General features: G+C 47.9%; 1 protein-coding gene across 2 annotated transcripts in view; it reads left to right on the forward strand.

The window, feature by feature from the left end:
• The first annotated feature begins 17,215 nt into the window (after nucleotides 1-17,215).
• The window catches only part of CALN1 (calneuron 1), a 109,997-nt gene continuing 107,909 nt past the window's right edge, over nucleotides 17,216-19,303 (forward strand). The window contains exon 1 of one of the 2 annotated variants that reach the window (XM_035559177.1): nucleotides 17,216-17,336. In XM_035559177.1, the coding sequence (XP_035415070.1) occupies nucleotides 17,219-17,336 (118 nt within the window). In that variant the 5' untranslated portion in view covers nucleotides 17,216-17,218. The remainder of the gene's footprint in view (nucleotides 17,337-19,303) is intronic. The other variant, XM_035559178.1, reaches the window with a different exon arrangement.

Consider the following 19,303-nt stretch of genomic DNA (forward strand, 5'->3'; position numbering starts at 1 on the left):
GGCGCTGACAGTGACAACCACCACCAGTCCCCAACAGGCAGCCGGGCAGGTCTCTGACAACAACCTGCCCTGCCTCGCATAATTTTTCAGTGCTTTGCTTTGTCACATTAGTGTTATATTGTCTCTCACCGTATCATTTTCAGGAGCGCAATGCGGACATCGGGGCGCTGATTTCCAAGGCGGCCATCACCTTCTGGAGAGCGTTCCCTCCTCTTGCCGCCCCTGTTGGTACTAAGGACAGGTTCTTAAAAACGAGGGTCTGGCAGGATCTGCTCTGGGTTCTCACAGAGAAGAAAAGGGCCAGAGGCTGGTCTTATTTACACAGGCACGAGTTTGGAGTTATTCTGGATATGTTTAGGGATTAATGAGAGCTTGGTCCTTTAACAATTTTTAATAATAAATATATAACCCTAATGGATTTTCCAGCTACTGTATTGAGCTGTGAAGCTTGGAACCTTTTTGGCTAATGTCTTCCAGAGCTGAAGGAAAGGAAATTAGCTGAAGGCAGGGAATAATGTGCTGCAAGTGAGTGGGTTTTACCCCGCGTTACTCATGTATGCAACCCGGGTGAAGCTTGGGAAGTCACTTGTGAAAGTTGCTTTGTGGATTGGGGGGAAAAAAAAAAGAAAGAAGTAAAAGGATGCAAAGAGGTTGATCCAGGTCTCACCCTGATGAAACATTCAGCTTCCCCTGACAGTGCTGAGAGCCAGCTTGCAGGAGCAGTGTCCTCACTAGACACAAAAATGCTTCATCAGAATGGTAAAATTGCAGGATGTAGCCAGGCCTGAACACCCCAATGGTTTGTCAGGGACTTGGACTATTGCTAAATTCCTGCACCTCCATCCAGGCCCTGGACAGGGCAAGCAGGCAGCAGGACACAGAAGTCCTGTGGCTGGGCATTGCAGCTGAGCTGGCAAAGCAGTGGTTTGATAATCGATGGAGATGGGATTTCTAGTACATAGAGACCAGCTAAAAAAAAATAATCCTCTGCCCCTGGTTCCTGGGCTGGTGACCATATCCCTTCTGATGGTAAAATCCCAGTGTGGGAAATGTGGTGGCCACAAGGCTGAAAGGAAGGAGGTGGGGAGTATTTTAAATCAGAAAAGGACAGCACGTGCATGATGTGAATTAAATGCCTTTGAGCTGTAAAACTGACATTGTGAAGGCCCTGGTCTTCGTTCAGTGCTCACCTGGTTGTGGGAGTGTTGCTGTAGGTGCCGGAGGGCCCTCCAGGCTGTGTCCTGCGTCCAGCGAAGGCAGTTTTAGTTGACTCGTGTGTTTGGCTCCCATTGGAGACTCTTCTGCAGTCAACTGATTTCACCATTGGAACATCCCGTGGTGTATTTATCTTAAATTGTCTTTAGCTGAATTTCACCCCACTTGAAGCATCCTGGCCTGGCTTTCCCTGGACTTGCTTTTTGGTGGATTTGTTCATACCAGGCAGAGATCCCCAGGCCATGTGCTTATGGTGTGCCCAGAAGGGGCTGCCTGCGTTGGTGACCCACAGCTCCCTGCTCTGCTCCTCAGCACAAAAGGGGCAGGCAGGCTGGCCAGGCTGGGGCACAGGGTGCGGGGAAGCACTGGGGCGTGTGCAGATGTGGTTTCTTCTCCTCCATTGCTGCTTCACAGACTCACAGAATTGTTTGGGTTGGGAGGGACCTTAAAGACCACCCAGTTCCAAGCCCTTGCCATGGGCAGGGCCCCCTGCCCCCAGCCCCATCCAGCCTGGCCTTGGGCGCTTCACAGACGGGGCACCCACAGCTCCTCGGGGCAACCTGTTCCAGTGCCCCCCCACATCCTATTCCTAAAAACAGACCAGGCAGCAGCACACACCCACCGACCCTCGGAGCCCACTAGTGAAGGAGTCCGGCCCCACATCAGTGATTCCCCGGGGGCCCTTAACCCCTCTAACCCCGGGGAGCGAGGCGGGGGCTGGAGCCAACCGCCGGCCGGCCCCTCCGCGGCCAGGGGGTGGGCAGCGAGGCGGGGGAGCGGCGAGGAAGGGGTTAGCGGGGGCCTGCCGCAAGGTGGGCCGCGGCGGAGGGTGGGCCCCGGGCGGGCGCAGCGCCGCCGCCCTGCCCGGGGGCTGCCGGCGGGGCTCGGCGGGGCCATGGGGCGCTGAGACGCAGCGCGCTGCTCCGCTCCGCTCCCCGGGCGGCGTTATCCGCCGCCTTGAATACACAGGGTGCGGTGTGGTTTTTTTTTTTTGGCCTTTCCCCCCCCTCTTTTTCTTTTGCCATTTCCCCCCTTTTATTTGCCTTTTTGTTACCCTTTTTTTGCCTTTTTTACCTTTCCTTTTTTCCCCTTTTTTCCCTTTATTCCTTTTCCCTTTTTTCTTTTCCCCCTTTTTCCTTTTCCCCTTTTTCCCTTTCCTCCCTTTTTCCCCTTTCTCCTTTTTTTTTATATCCTTTCCTCTTTTTTTTCCTTTTTCCCCCCTCTTTTTATTTCTCCGCCATCCTCACCGCCCAGCTCTCTCTCTGCCTCCTCCCGCACCCCCCCCCCCCCTCCCCCCCCCTCCTCCTTCGAATAACTCGGCCAGGAGCGATCTGGAGGGGGGAGAGGAGCCGAGCAAACCTGTAGCGGCGGAGCCGGCTGGTGGAGAGGTGAGTCGAGGAAGGGGGGAGGCTCCAGCGGGGGGGTGGTGAAGCGCCGGGTGCCCCCGCTAGGCTCCTCGCAGCCTCCACTGGGCTCTCTGCAGCCCCCCCGGCGCTTAACGGGAACCGACCTGTTGTTGGCCGAGCCGGGGATGCTGCCGGCGGCTTTCTCACCCCGCCGGCTCGCTCAGACGGGGCAGCCCCGCAGCGGACCCCCGCGGGGCCGGGGGATGCTGGGGGGGCTCTGCGGGTGCCCCCTCCCGGCTCAGCCCCGGCTCCTGCCTGGTGTCGCGGCGGTGGTGGCGGTGGCTCGGGCGCTGTGGTGGTTTGGGGTTTTTCCCCCCGTGGCCGTGGGCACAACACGCGTGCGGGAGGAGAGGGGCCCGAGTTGCCATGGAGCGGCGTCACTGCACTTTTGCAGCCCGGAGAGTCCTGGGCTTTATTTCGAGGCCCGCTGTTCCCGCGGGTGATGTAATAAGTGCTCGGTGTCTCTGCGGTGTCCTGCTCGTGTGGAGTTAGATAAGAAGGAAGATCCCAGAGCAGAGGGAGCGTCCGCCATCCGATTGAGTAGATGGGTCTTAATGAATCTGTTGGAATCAACGCGACGAGGGAGGAATTCGGCCCCTAAAGCCTACCGATGCCGGTGTCGGCACCCAGAAGACTCCCAAAGAGAGTCCTGCCTGTCGCCCGGTCGCCTAGTAATGGGTTTAATGTATTCAGCCCTGCCTCGTTGTATTTCAGGGATAATTTCAATCACAAGATTTAATATGTGATTTGCAGTGATTGCCTCCTGATTTACCCACTTGAACATCAAAAGGAATGCATTAAGGAAGGTTGAGCTGCTTTGCTGGTGTCCTGAGTGTGAGCTGTTTCTCCTGTTACTCACCAGCAGCTCAGACCTTTTCCACCCACCAAGTTTCACTGTTTTCCATGTAGCAGCTGCATCCTCCTTAGCACGCGCCGCACTGTGTCGCACTCATTCGCTGGGCACCTTGCAAGCTTGTCTTGGCTCTCGGTGGCTTCGGAGTGCGTTGAAAGTCGTCGGGATACAGATGGGCTCTGCAAGGAGATGGTAGCAGAAGGAGCTCAGAGAGGGAACAGCGGCTCACTGAGGTCTGGTCAGGCTGTGGTTGCTGGAGGAGAGGTGCGGGACCTTGTCTTGCTCGCTGAGCTTGCTGGACTACAACTCCGTCCTCCTCATTGCGTGGGAAATCAAGTTTCCCCATTGTTCAGCTGTAAAATAGCTGCACGAGGCTGTGATTGGCAAAGGACTGGATCGCCCAGGTTGCTTACATCATGTAGGCAGCTGCCACCGAAATGACACACTTGATTGAAGGCCAAAAGCACCATATACGTAACCGCCTGTGATTAAGCTCCATATGATGCCTCGGAGCAAGTAAAAACCCCTCCTTCATCTCATCTTGTTTGTAACAAGACTACCGTTACAGGGATATCATTTGTGTCATATTGTGGGTTTTGGGTTGTTTTGGGATTGTTTTTTTTTTCTTATGGCTGTAAACTTCTGTGACCTGAGATGATCTGCTGTCGCACCTTTGCGTGATGCCCAGTGAGAGCTGGCTGCTGTAGGTGTGCTGGTAGCTGGGAATATAAATTTTACCAGGTAAGAGCTCCCAATGCCATTTTTTTCTTTCCTAAAGGAGGTTTGAGTTGGTTACTATGGGGAGGGAGAGGGTCTTCGTGTGCATCCTTTCCTCACGTACATGCGTGTGTAGTGATGTGACTATTTATTTCTGCGAAGAAGCTTTATCTTTTTAGATTTTGGCGTCTTTGGAGATCCTTAGCTGTTTCCTCAGAGTATGCACTGTACCTGTAGGTAAATCTCCCTGTGCTGCACTTGTGGCTAGATCCTCTCCCCGGCTCTGGTGGGGCAGCCTGCGTGTCCTCAGCAGGACCCCCCGTGTGCGGAGTGGGGACAGGGAGGATGGTGAGGCCGGGCTGAACCCTGTGCTGAGGGAAACTTGGAGGTAGCATAAGGGCTGCAGGTATCTGCCCCTGGAAGGCTCCATCCTGCAGGAGCTGGTCCTGCACTCTGGGGGAGCGTGCAGACCTCGTCCCGCTCGCGCAGCACCTTCCTTTAACTTGCCAGTGGGGCAGGATCAGGCCAGGGCTTGACTCTGCAAACTGATGGATTTCATCAGTGAACAAAAACACTTTCAGAGCACCTCCTTGATATTGAATCTGGCAAAAAGAAAAGAAAAAAAAAAGAAAAGAAAGAAAAACAAAACAACCAAACCCACCAAAACATAAAGAAATAGCTTGTACAAATGTTAATTTAGACAAAATCTTCCTTTCCTATCTCGGCTGCATGGGAAGACCAGGTTGTACCTCCTCTCGCTGTACTCTCACTCTCTGACTTCATTATCATGCAGTTTTTATCCAATCATAATGTGCTTGCTGATGCAGCTTATTCCTACCATATCATGATATATGAGTGTATATATAAATATAGATGAATATATAAACAGCGTTTTTGTGGCCACTTGTCCAGGCTTTCCATCAACAGAATAAATCCCAGCCCAGTCTCAATACATTTAAATGGCTGGTCCTGTGCATCTTATACAGCCTCCAGGAAATGTTCCTCTGTAAGTTATAATGCAATGCAAGTCCTCTCAGTTTATTTTTCTTTAAATGACCTAATTTCTAAGCAAAATCATTGTCTGACCAGTATTGAGATGATAGTACTATGCATGTTTTATCTTCCGGAGTTATTGTAAGCCGAACAAAATACCCATTGAAAAACTACTTGTATTAGAAATACCAGTAAACATCATTTTAGTCGATTTGTGCACATATAACTTTATTGATTCAGCATGAAATATGGCAGGCAGTCTATTTGGAGACGTAAAATGAAACAGGCAGTGCCTTTTCAGAATATGTTGGCAACGTAGAATGGGTTTGAGAGCATTCATTTTAGCCAGGTGGGTTGCTAAGGTAAACTAAAATGATTTTTTTTATGGGTCCTGTAAACAATGCCAAGTCAGTTTTATTTGGTGTTACACAGGCTACAGCTAAAGGTATGTCAGTTACCTCAGCTGTTAAGGGGGAAGTGATATGTATGGAGAAGTTTTGCAAGACTGGATAGTCTTTAATTGTATTTTTGACCTGTGAATGTGGTTAGTGTAAAAAGTGTAAGCAAGAAACTGAAGTAAATACAGGGTATTATGCAATAGTACTTGGGCTATCGTGAAAAGAGGGCACTAGAAACAAACTGTTTTACAGGTCTGCTTTTAATTAAAGGCAGTCTACTTTGATAAAAGCACAAAAATGTGAAAATGTTTCTCCAAATAAAGGCTTTAAGCAATGGTAATTAAAGTCGCAGCATGGATTTAGTCTGTTGAACCTGAAGTCCATGGGTAGGACATGGAAAATGTATAGAAATTCAGTGGGTGGTTCTAAAACTGCCCTTTCATTCCTTGAACTTAATATCTGCTTGCGGAGGCTTACAGGGCATAATTGTATATACATTTTTACAGCGTGATAAAAAAAAAAAAAAAAACAACCATAGATGTCTGCACTGCGTGCTGTCATTAAGTCTGCTCGCAGCTGAGGCTTTCAGGCAGCACACACCTCCCCATGCCCCACGAAATCTGGCCGGGCAGCCTGCACGCAGGTTGTGGCTGCTCGGGGCTGGGGTCCTGTGGTGTCGGTGGGTGCCTGGCAGGGCACAGGAGTCACAGAGTGGGGTGTTGAGGTGCAGTGGCTCCCTGCTGTCCCCGAGCCCCAGCAATGAGGAGGTGCACGGCCACACTGAGGGAGCTCGGTGCTGCTGCCTGGGGCTCTCCAAAACACCCCTTTCCTTTCCCTCCTGGACTTCCATGGTTGTCGTGCGTGGTTGTGGTAGTTCTTCCCTGAGATATCTGCAGGGGTTCATTCTGCAGTACAGTTTGGGATATTTGTAAGTGCAGTAAGGGTCAAAATCCATCTCTTTTGCCTTTGAAACAGAGCATGACAAACTACAGAGCCTGCCTGCAGGCTCTGTGTCCTAAAGAGTCAGGAGGACGCTTGGGTGGGATGCTGTAGGTGACAGCACGGTGGGCATGTGTGTGCAGTGAGAGTGTGTGTGTGCAAGCAGTTTCCTCGGGATCTTTATTCCCTGATGCCAACACCTAGAAACAGGGACGTGAGGGAGCCCAAGAAGCTGGGAGCTCACTTGGTCGCATCCCTTGCAGAGGGGAATAGCTGAGGGAACAGACGCTGCTGCTATCCTGCACAAATTCCAGTTTGGCTTAATTCCTTCCTAACCTAAATTCTCTTTGCGTTTGTACTTGCTTCCAGCCTGGGGCCTGATTCTGCAAAGGGGTCAGTAGGGCAGAGCCTCACTGATGTTAATGAATTGCGGGCGAGCCCGCCCCTGCTCTGAGATTGATCCAGTTTAATGAGGTTTTCTTCATTTTCCTGTATTTGCAGGACCATAGCTGTTTGCATAGATACCAGGATCATTTTGAAGGGTTACCCAATCCTGCAAAGCCATAGACAAACAGCTATGTAAATAGCCTATTGGCTTGAGCCAGCACTGCTGATGCTTGCAACCTGTCCCAGTGAAGGTAACTGGAGTTTTGCCATCACCTCCCATGATTGCTGCAGCCCCCAGGGCAAGCGTGCCCCTGTGGACATGCATGTGAAGACCGAGACATATCTGTGCAGCCTATTTGCAAGCTTCTCCAAGGGTCTGAGGACCTCTCTAGATGAAAGATGCTACCAAAATTGTCACAATAACGAGTTCTTTGAGATATATTTATGTATTCATACTTGATCTTAGATGCTCTGTTCTGACCCCTTTTAAAAACTGCATTTGAAGAGAAATGCCCTCTCTGCACTCTTTTTTTCTGCATATTGGTGACCTCCTCCAGGGCAGTGATCCCCCATGGAGAGCTGTCAACTATTATGCAAATGAGATTCCAAATAGTTGGTCATCCCTGCCAGGTATGGAGGTTGGGAGCAGCCAGCCCAAGAGCAAATCCCAGGAAAAACAAGAAAATGAAGTCTCCGTAACTGTTTTCAATTATTCAGTCTCGGTGGTTCTCCTTATGTTTCAAGAAGAAACATACAAATCTCTCTGGGTCTAGCTTGTTTACAGAGTGCTCGTGGGTTTAAAATACAGCCAGCGTCAGATTTCTGTTGTACATTTCCTTCAAATAAATACTGACATAAAAATAAGGATGCTGTAATTTGTGCCACCCCAAGAGCTAAATACTGCGCTCCAGCAGTATTTTGGTTTCTTGGAACAGCTTTTCTATAATCTTCCAAATACCGGTAGCCTGAAAAGAAAGAAGTGCAGAGTTTCTCAAGGCTGCTGAGCTCTCTCTGGTAGGGTCTGCTTACTTGTGAATCAAGGTCTTGGGGGACAAGGTGCTCTAGCATGTGCTCAGATCTGAGTTCAGGGAGTGCTTCAGTGCTTTGCAGCATCGTTGCTCCAGGGCTTTGACAGCAGCCATTCCTCCCCACTGCTGTGCACCCATGGAGGACATGGCAGGTTTGGGCTCTACCTATATACTTGTCCCATAAGCAGCTAAACGGACTTGTGGTTGGCTTTAAGCAGCTGCTGTGGATGGGCAAAGTTACCCTGGTTGCCTTCTTTGTAATGCTACACATCCTGTGCTTCCAAATGCAGCTGATATTTCCAGTTTTCTGCATAAAGTGGTGCCATGACCACAACAGTCTTTGAACCCTTTCCTATCATACCCTGTTCCTGGCATAATAGTAATTGGTAATAACTAGCCTGGTTATTATTAATGATGTGGTTCTGAAAACTTCTTGTTGGGGTGGGTGTTCACTGGCGTCAGCTGATCCTCTCCCAGCAGACTGGGTTTGTAAGGCATTGCAGTCTGGATTGTGTTTTAAAGTTGGGTCATACTGAGCGTGTGAAGACACTTTACCAAAGAAACTAACAGCCCTGGATGTCTGGAGTGGAGAAATGCTTGGAGTGTATATTGGATTGAATCTTATACTATGATCCACCTCAAGTTATACTAAAATTATTCCAGTGTTGTGATTACCCTCTCCACTTTAATTACTTTCTGTCTCATTTATATATGTTGATGGCTCCCATCCTCATAGCTCCAAGGAAACTTTCTGTAGGAACCATCAGCTAGTGCTGTTAAAAATGAACCCTCACCAGATGTCCAAAGCCTCCTTTAAAGAAGAGGCCTGGCATAAGTCACATTTATTGGGAGTAATTAATTGTCCTATTAAAAAAACTAAATGTTTTGGCATTTCATTAATAATACATAAGCAACCAACAGGGTATTTGTAGTGTGTTGCTTTGTTAAATCTGCTGTAAAAATTGTCATTATTGATATATTTCATGTTTATAATTACTCATCTGTGACGCACTCAGTCTGTTATGAATAATCCATTGTATATTGTTTTCTTAAATAGGATGCTTGTTCAGTGTGCTGGGGGTGCCAGCAATTGCTTCTAATAATGTCTTCATGTCTGATTTATGCATGTGAAATGAAGGCAACTGGACATGAGTAAGTGAACAGAAGCATGCTCAGAACACTGTCCCCAGGACACTCCCGATAAGCAAACACTCAACAGTTGCTAGTGGAGGAGAAACCCATTAAACAGAGCAGAGAAATGTGTAGAAATGCATTATGGGGGGGACTAGAGATGCACAAGTGACATTTCCTGGCTGTTTTGATGTTCTCTTCATCTCAGCTAAAAGCTCTGCCATCCTTTTTCTCTCACTGCCAGCAAGGAACTCGTTTCCCTGTGTGATGACACATGCAGGGTAATTAGTTCTGTATTACCTTGTTGTGCCGGTGTCTCCCACTCTGAAAGAAATAAGCTAAGCAAGAAATCTGGTATTTTTGTATTTAAGCGGTGCCGTCCGTTGAGGGGCTGGGTGACATGGTCTGAAAAGATGTGGATGACGGCACAAAGCCTTTCCTGCACCACTGACCTGCGATGCGCGCTCAGCTGAATGTGCCATGTGCTGACTCTGCCCATGGCCCTGTCTCCTGAGTGCCGGGGAAGCTGATGACTGGGTGAGGGCAGGAGGAGAACTTTCAGAGTGCTGGGAAGGGCATGCAGTGGCTTTGGTCTCTTTGGCAGCGTTAGCTGGATAGCTTTGGTAGGGAAAGGCAAAGCAAAGGTGAGGTAGAAGGAGGCTATGAAAATGCCGAGGGAGGAGAGCATGGCCGATGGTTCTATTCAGTGTGTTCTCATCTCGGCCTCAAGGCTGCTCAGTCCCTTTGGGTGTGTGCACGGACTCCTGGATTTTAAGACCCAAGAGAAGCTGTGGATGCCCCATCCCTGGAGTTTTTCAAGGCCAGGTTGGACGAAGCCCTGGGCAACCTGATCTGGTGGGTGGCATCCCTGCCTAGTTGGCACCCCAGTTGGAACTAGATGACCTTTAAGGTCCCTTCCAACCCAAGCCATTCTGTGATTCTGTGATCTGATTCTATGATCATGATTTTATGATCAGCTCATCTGGAAAACGATGCATCACGAGCCATTAGATTTCACCCGGTTAACTCCAGCACTGAGTGCAGTAGCTTGCACTTGGCTAAAGCATGTCTTCCAGCAAGACATCTGGTTTGTCTGGGAGACATCAATGTGTCGCTTGTCCTGGTAGTTTGTTCCAACGGTTAATCACCTTCGCCATTAAAAACTCTTGCTTAATTTCCAATTTGAATGTTTATAGCCTCATCTTCCCATCGTGGAAGCCTTTCACCTTTAGATTTTAAAGCTTTTTAGTAGCCTGCATTTTTTCCTCTCATAAAGCCTTACAGTGTCCTCAAACAATGTTTTTTTGTTTGTTTGTTTGTTTTTGTTTTTGTTTTTGGCAGTGCCTGCCTGATGCATGCTACAGGTCCAGCCTTCTTGTAGAGGAGCTGTGCCTGTAGAAGGGGATGGGAGGCTGGTGCTTGCACACCACAGCCTACCCAGGGATAAAAGCTCCATTTTCAAGACTGCCTTTTTTTCCAGTTTTCATGTGAATTTTTAGAGGAAGGGGGAGAGAGGAAGGTTTGGGTTTTTGTTGCATTGTTAGCTTTTCTTTTGCTTTTTAATGTCAGCTCGGGAGCTTTCAAAGACAGCTGTGGTTTATGTGAAATTGGAAATTTTGGACTAATCATGGCTGAACTCCACCCCTGCAGCCAGAGGTAGGGGGCTGCAGAAATGGCAGAAAGTGGGAGAAGGAAGCCAAAAAGCTTGGGATTGCTGGCTGTGAATGGGTTTGGAGACTGAGAAGCTTGTGTGACTGGATGAAATGCTGGTGAGTTGGTTATGACGGCAAGTTTAAGCCTATCTGGGAATGGAAAAGCATCTTTATACCCTTTTCTGTGATGTGCTTGCCCTGTGGGTATGGAGCTATCAGGTCACTGCAGCCCTCTCCTCCTGGCGATTTAAATTGAGGATCAGCCTGGGCCATAGTTAAAAAATAACAAACAACAACTGTGATTTAGAGCTGTCCCACTGTGTTCTCACATGTTCAGCGTTCAGAAAGAAACGTGCATTATTTTATACTTGACCTGTCATCCTCAGCTCTTCCTTTCTGCCATGCAGGATTCAAAGGCAGCTGTGCAGCTTCAGTTGTTTAGCAATGTGATGTTTTTAAAAGTGACCTTCCTCTTCTTCTTAATTGTCAGATATTCTGGAGAAGGTGGAGAATAAAACAGTGCAAAACCATCTGAAGTGCCTACCACTTTGTAGTTGTCAAACCTGGAAGTTTGTGGCTCGTGAAGTGCCTCTGTGGCACTACATCCATTAGGCTTGTCACTCAGAGCTTGTTTTCTTCATTTCAGAGGACTTTTTCCACAGTTACATCCTTAAATGCTGAAAGTGGCCCAAGGTTTGTAAAGTCCTTTTACCCACTGATCACCATGGGGAACTTTATTGCTAGTGTCCCAACCCAATATCAGCCAGCAAAGGGAAGATCTTTATTTTCTTGGTCATTTTCTGAAACAGGAATATTTTCTTAGGCTAATGCCAATAAATAATCTCATCCAGCACAAATGCCACGTATTGTGTGGCTAGGATGGGGACACGTGGCCAGAGCTGAAAGTGGTCCCTGGGAGCCAGCTTTAGCCTGTACCTGCATCACCACCAGCAAATGCATGGTGCAGCTCGCGTGCGTGCGTGCTGTGGGTTAGGGTCTCATGTTTGCAGTCTTTATATCCTGGTAAAAGGTGTGGAATGAAACTGGATGGATTTGCTGTATGAAAATATTACATAGCACAGAGTGTAAATACAATGTCTAGCTTCTGATTAGCAACCCTGCTCCCAGAAAGTGGGATTAGTCCTGTTTGCCAGAACTAGAAACAAAACCCTTTCAGAGGAAGCTTTAGGGCTCATTTGCACTCACAGCCCAATGACTTTGCATTACAGTCTGAGGAAATTTGGCTTTCCAAAATGTCCCGGTGTGTTTATTGCTCTGTGCAGGCTGCAGCAGCAGACCAGGAGTGGGGAAGTTCTTGTCTTTCTCTTCCTGCAATAGATCTGCTTGTATATAGCCCAAATATTCCTTTCCATGTGTTTTGGGGGAATTTTACTTTATTGGTATCATTAGCCAGAAAATACAAACTTCCTCAAAGACTTTCCTCCCTGGAAGGATCTATTTTAGGGCTTTCCTTTTGAGGCTCCCTTGCACCAGATCTTATTTTTCTCAATCCCAAGGCGCCCTTCCAAGACCCACTCATATTGATTTTGTAGCTACAGAAAAAGCCATCTGCCTGAGCACGCTTTTCATTCCTGCGTCTCTTTACACACCTGAGTTGAGACTGATTAAATAAGACTTCTGCATTTTATTGTGGGAGCTTAAATCCCCACACCTCATTACAGAGCTCTTGATGTGCTCCCCTTTCCCACATCCTCAGAGCTTCTCCCCGCGCCAAAACGAGATTCTTCGCGCCCTTCAGGCTTTCCTTTGGTAGTTCGGGCTCATATTGCACTGGAGGTGCCAAGTTTTTGCACAAAATAATAAAAAAACCTTCTCTCTGAGCCTATTGTTAGCAACAGCAAACGCAGGTGATAAGGGACAGAGTGACTTAGTGCTCTTCCTAGCAGAAGGATTTTGCCAAAGCCACGTGTCTGCAACAAAACGCTTGACTTGCTTTCCTTTAAATATATTGGCTACAAGCAGAGACGTATGGATTTAGTCCAGTGCTGTCGCTCCCATGCCAGAGAGCAGGGGCTGACTGCATCCCTCAGCTGTTGCTGCCTGCCTGGGTGAGAGGCAAGGGACTCTTGCATGGGCAGCAGGGAAAGGAAAACAGATCAGAATAGCAATGAAGACTCTTTGGAAAGATTGTTCCCTATCTGATGTGTTATGCCCGGAGCACAGAGGATCAAATTGCCAAGGAATTTCCCAGGCGGTACATAGGACTCTATTTGCTTTTCCTTTTGGATCCAGCTGGAAAGTGTGAGTTAGTACACAGCCTGCCTGGAAAGATAATGGCAGTCGTTCAGCTCTGGGGAAAAGGAGGGACATTTTTGGAAGTCACCACTCTTATTTGCTTTAGACATTATAACGTTGCTCTGTCCAGGGAGAAGCATCTTTACTGCCATTACTTCAATTGATGACTTTCAAAAGGATTTTAGAGCAGAGCTGGAGGACTTTACAACTACTGTTTTGGTTTCCCTACCATCCAGTTGCTTCATGGGTTTTCTGTGGATTCCTATATTTTTTATCCCTATGAAAATGAATTTTACACTATTGTACTGCGTGGGTGTGCTTGCCCACCCTTGTGTGTGTTTTCCCATACCATCAACTTGAATCCTCTGCTCAGCTTCAGCCAGATTTATGGGAGAGATGGAGACCTCAGTCTTATCACATTCCCACCAGTCCTCACCAGCATAGTTTCTGCCTGGTCCATTTGACACCTGCAGGCCAGTGGTTGTGGGGCTGGTCAGCATCCAGGATGGGACCTGTTAGCCCAGGTGCCATACAACCCCCGGGCAGCAGCCCGGACCCACCAAATTACATCTGAATACAGAAGGCAAACACATGGTCCAGGCCAGGCAGTGCAAGCGATGTATGTCGTGAGCCTGAGACTGTAAAACCAGGATCAACCTCTGGGCATCACTTTGTGCTGCACATAGGAAGAGGTGGGAAAGAGGTTAGCAAGAAATCTTTTCCAAATTGGTAACTACCAAGGGACATCCAGGATCGATACAAATTGATCCCGATTCCATCTCGTTCACTGGTGCTTAAGCTAAACCTTCCAGTTTAATAGCTGTGCAGATTTTCAATTGAGTGTGAAAGCCTTTTTAAAAAACATATCACAAGAGCTGGGGAAGAATGCAAACCGGAGCGAGCGTAGACATGTGAGCATCGTGTAACTGCCTTTTTTTTTTTTTTTTTTCTGATGGCAAATTGCTTACGAACATCTTATAAATTTCACAAATGTAGTTGTGCTGAAAGGAAAGGCTGGCGGTGCTGCTGCCGGGCGTTACGGGGGATGTAACCTGCTGGTGAGCTTGGCGCAGAGACTGAAACCTTGGCAAGGTACCATGGTAACATTTCCATACACACGTTTATGGGTTCTTTGATTTTTTTTTGGTTAAATGTCAATGTTTTCATGCTATTATTCAAGGAGATTTTGTTGCTTTGAAATCCCACTATGCCTTTGAAACCTCTTTCAGTTTGCAATGTGCTTGGTGGGAAATGTGTCTGTTGGAGACATGGAGCAAACAATGCTGCTTACCAGTGTCCTCAAGGGCATGTACAGCTCTGTAAAATGGGGCAAGAGCTGGGGCATCTTCCCTGCACCCATCCAGAGGATGCGGGTGTACGTTGTTGCAAATTTAACACACTGAAGTAGGAGGAAGCGCTCAGCACCCTGAAGATCGGCATCACTGCCAGCCAAGCACCTGGGATGGGCAGCACCATGGTGCAGAGCAGTCCCACCATCACCAGTTTGTTTACGGTTTGAGTTTGCCCGGGATCTCAGTTGGCATTGGACAGGGCAGCCGCAGGCTAGCTTAAAGTTCCTGTATTTCTAACACAGGCCTTCTGGCTAAATCCAGAAGTAATTTGGACCAAGCAGGCTGTGCTAGCACAGACCTTTTGTTCCCACACAGACATTGGGCACCTACATATTTCCATTAAGCTTTTTACGTATTTCAACACATGGTGCTTTGCAAAACACGATGCTGTGCTTTATGAGTTCTCCCATGGCCCACACCTTACAATGCCCCTTTCTGCCATTTTCTCCCCCTGTGCAAGCTCTGTGCTGACAGACGGGTCCCATCCACAGGACCCGTCATGCTCCTGAAGGGCGACTGCATGTCCTCGTGTGGATGTCTGGCTCCGGAGCTGCTGCTGGGCTGGCTTGGAGCATCTCTTCTTAAAGCTGGAGGCAGGCTGAGAGCTGCTGAATTCCAGCAGCTCTGCAGAGTTTCTGTTGAATAATGTTGGTGCTTTTGAAAAAATATTATACCTAGTTGGTTGAATTAAATCCAAAATTTCTCACTCTGGGATATCATGGGTCCCACATGGTATTAAAATGCATTACTAGATCCCAGGTGGGGGCTGCTTTTAAGCACTTCAGCCCTCAGGGGAGATGCATTGTCGTGGTTTGTTTTTTTTTTTTTTAATGCTTATAGAAGCAAGAGCAATTTCAGGAATGCTTTAGTGCCCTGAAATGCACACCGTGCCCTTCCTCTGGCCATGGGTGAGTGCCGCGTGGGTGCCGGTGCTGCCGCTGCGTCGCAGCCGGCCGCAGCCCATGGGCTCATTGCATGCGGCTCCGCCTGGTCTGCTGCAGGCGATAGATTTAAATCTCTCTTTAATTTGGAAGGGTTTTGAAAAGCAGTGTAATTGCTTTTACATTGGGCTTGTGATTATGGAGAGAAAGCCTGGATCGTTTTCTGTCTGAATGCTTTATGGTGGGGCTGGAAGGTAATGAAGGTGGCGCAAAGTGCTGGAAGTGTCTCTCCAGCCCTGTTTGTTGGGATCCAGAGCAGCACCAAAGCTGACATCGGCCGCATGTCGTTCTGTGGGAAGGAAAAATCCCTGTCTTTGTGCAGAGCAATATGTCAGAATGAGCAACTATCAGAATGAAATACATTAATTGGCAAGTGCTGGGAAATTACAGATATGCTTAATGAAAAAGAAAACCTTGTTTACGGTTTCTAATGTGCTGCTGAAGAAACTGGCTCCCAAATAAAAATACTTAAAATTACGATTAGGATTTATTTACATAATTACTGTGAGAGAGATTTTAGGGACGTGCTAAGCAATGCGAAAGAAACCTCATGGCTTTTCTTCCCTCTCTGCTGTCTCGAGGTTAGTTTGCTCTTGGTGAGTCTATTAAAGCTTTTACTAACTCAGTGAAGCAACAAGTCATTTGTTGCAGAAGTGGTATGTAGATGTGTGTGTATATATTAGATGTGTGTATATATATATATCTGTTTTATTGACTGTGGTGGGAACATAAGGCTGTGGAAGAGCCAGATCATCTTTGTAATTGTAGTGTTGGCTGGGGAGTGCTGCAGTAGGTGGTACTTACCTCTTTATGGCCAAGAAACCTGGTGTCCTGGCATGGCTGGAATGCGGATGTCCTTGGAGCTTGTTTCTGAAGGGGCCACATCGCCCGCAGGTGTGAAGGAATGTGCTCTGCCAAAGTTGCCGTGTAAGCATATATTTGTGGTCTGCCCCAAACCGTGCAGCCCAGGATGGCCTGGCCACGCTCCAGCCTCAGTGGAGACCCACAGCTAGATCCCTGGTGGTGCCTGGGTGGCTCTGTTGGCTTCTCTGATATAGAGCTGCAGGAACCCTACGGTATAAAAAGCAATAGGCCCATGATGGGGCTGCGCTGATTGAAACCAGCCAAGGGTATGACAAATCTTCCTCTTAATATTTCAATTGACTTTGGCAAACTTGCCTCTTTCTTGTGTATCCTAAATCAATGTGTAAGTGCTGCTGACAGTAATTTCCACTTTTGTCTGTGCAGATGGCTGCCCTTCACTAGGCTGCGGTGTTTATACCTGCTAAGTTTGCAAACACTTTCCTGCTACAGTCTCCCAACGAGCAGTATTTTTTCTTAGCTGTCATATTTGTGAGATGAAAATGTTCTTTGTTGGGCCCTGCTTGAATGTGAATTTTCTTCTTTCAGGAAGGGCCACTGAAGTCTGGATCAGAGGCACTGCTGCAACATGTGTCTCGCTCAGGGGTTGATCCATCCAAGGGGTCCCAGCGCTCCAGAGTGGGGTCGGATGCTGGTGTCCAGACCCTTCATGGCTCTGGAAGTCATGCTGCTAGAGCCTGTGGCTTTTTAATTGCATGTCAGTGTAGGCCCCTACGCACTATATAATTATTATCAAATACTATATCTCTCTGCTGAAAGCTGCAATATGACTGTTAGAGACTCATATTTTCCTAAGGCACCACTGCTCAGTCTCTGCTAACTCTTGCCCTGCATAAAGAAGCTGCTGATTTTTCCCCCCTGATTGTTTAGCTCCTGTTTCAGACCTAAATAAAATCGGCAATCCATCAGTCATGCACCCGACTTCGGTGCATGTTCCCTGGTGTAGAATTCAGAAGACTTTGGTCCGGCTGCTCTTTCAAGGCAGGCTATTGCACTGTTTGGAGAAAGCAATGAGAAATAATTAAAATAAGCCTTTCTCTTCCCTTTTCTCTTGTGCCCAGGGAGAAGATGCCATTCCACCATGTAACAGCTGGCTTGTTGTACAAAGGCAACTACCTGAACCGATCGCTCTCCGCTGGCAGCGACAGTGAACAGCTAGCAAATATCTCTGTGGAGGAACTGGATGGTGAGCAATGTCATTGCATTTTTCCAGGGGGGCTCAGAACTGGAACTGCTTGTTTTCACCTTCTCGGTAGCATTGCCATGCAATAACCTGAAAGGTGCTCTCCCCTCGAAGCAAGGAGCAAAAGGCAAGTGGGAAGTGAGATGGTCAGCAGACCTGGGACAAAAAACAGTCCCCAATCACAGTTATGTTTGGAGCTGGGGGCTGTTTTTAAACTCTGACTTTGTCCTTCTGCCTAGAAATAAAGCAGCTTTTGAAAGAGTAAGGCTGCTTTTTATTGGCAAAATTGGTAAGAGAAAAAGTGGAACTAATATGTTTCTATTAAGATGTCTTCAGCCTTTCCCCAGGAACCTGCAGAGCTGAATCTCTTCCTGAGCAAGTCTTCTCATTTGCTTTGTGCCCTTTCAAAAGGGAGGCTTCTCTCTGTTTCACAGTGTGACAAGATGCGCAGAGGTGGCTTGTGGCTTAGGAAGCTGGAAAGAGATTTAAAATTCCCCTTTCCAGGTCAGTGATTTGGAGCATAGACCAGCCTCAGACTGGCAAAGGCTATCAGGAAAGTCATCCACATCTGCTGGCTGTAGGATCTCCACAATTCCCCCTCTGGAAGCTGGTGGTTGCTTGTCCCTTCTGCCCTGCAGACGGGATGTGAGGCCAGGTAGACTCCCAGTCTGGTTCGTGGCGGGAAGGTCTCCTATTCTAGACAATTTGTGGCTCACTAGGGTCATTTCTAAGCAAAAGTTAATGTTGTGGACAGCTGGTCTTTGAGGGCTGTGGAACAATTTGAAGCCCTTGGTTTGCTTCCCAGTGGACATTTGGTACAAGCCACGATCATAACCAGTATTCTCAGTGGAGAACTTGATGAGTAAATGAGCAAGGGGATGGTGCAAGGTGGAAACGGCCCTTCCAGGACAGGTTGGGGGCGTTTTGGCAAAACAGAAAGCCAGCATTTCTGCCCTCCCTCCCCCATTTCACCTGCACTTGGTGAATCAGACTTCAGTTTTCAAGTTTTTTCAACTCTGAACCTTCAGCTTTGGTTTTGCAAACTTTGTATTAACTTACCTGATGTAGAAACAGAATGCTCTGAGTATTTGTCACTGCCTCTGTTCTTCCCAATGTGTATGTGCAGGAAGCAGTTCAGGTGAGATGAGTCGTGTGAGAAACCACTTTGAGTGCAGCCAAGCTGGGACCCCAGGCAAACAAGGGTTGCAGGGACATCTTCTGGGCACTTCTCCCGGGTTACTGGAGCTTTGCTTGAAGGTTTGAGTTTTCTAACAGAAGTGAACTGGCTCTGCTTCTGTGTATTCTGTAGATGACAAATTGTGTTGCAAGGCGAAGCTTAGCTGTTGTCCCTGTTCAGGATGAGAGGGGTTGGCTGCGCACAGACAGGAGGACATTGGACAAGGTCTTGTGCTTTATTTTAAATTCAGAGAACAAAGGTTTCTCTGCTATGCCTACCTGATCAGAGCACTTCTGCTATAACTGCCTTTGAGATTTGTAGACAGATTTCAAGAGCTGATTTAAGTGGCATCAGGGCTGTAGCCCACACTTGCGGTGATCCTGTTGCGAGAGGGAAGCTCCTCTTTGATTTTTTCTGTTTGCACAGAAATGGTCTGCGGCTGGATGTGGGAAGAAAGGTCGCACACAGAAGCTCAGCCCCATTCCCATCCTTCCTATGTCTCTCTGCTGTCTCCCCAAGCCATGTTGGGTGGTTTGCAAGCCTCAGCAGCCCACTCATCATCACCGTCCCACTGGCAGCTCCAGGGTGGGAGCAGCGGTGTGGGAACCTGCCTTCCCTGAGGAGAAACCAGCACTCGAGACACTGTGGGTCATCACCGTTAATTAACAGCAAATGAAGTGAATTAGGCATAGAGGAGCTGTCTTTTGAGAAAGCAGTGACCAAGTTGCTGCTAATGCGAGTGCTGCATCCATTTAATTTGGTCTGTGCCCTATTATAACTGTGCTATTGAATT

Source organism: Cygnus atratus, chromosome 20, assembly GCF_013377495.2.
Source record: "Cygnus atratus isolate AKBS03 ecotype Queensland, Australia chromosome 20, CAtr_DNAZoo_HiC_assembly, whole genome shotgun sequence".
NCBI classification, from domain to species: Eukaryota; Metazoa; Chordata; class Aves; order Anseriformes; family Anatidae; genus Cygnus; species Cygnus atratus.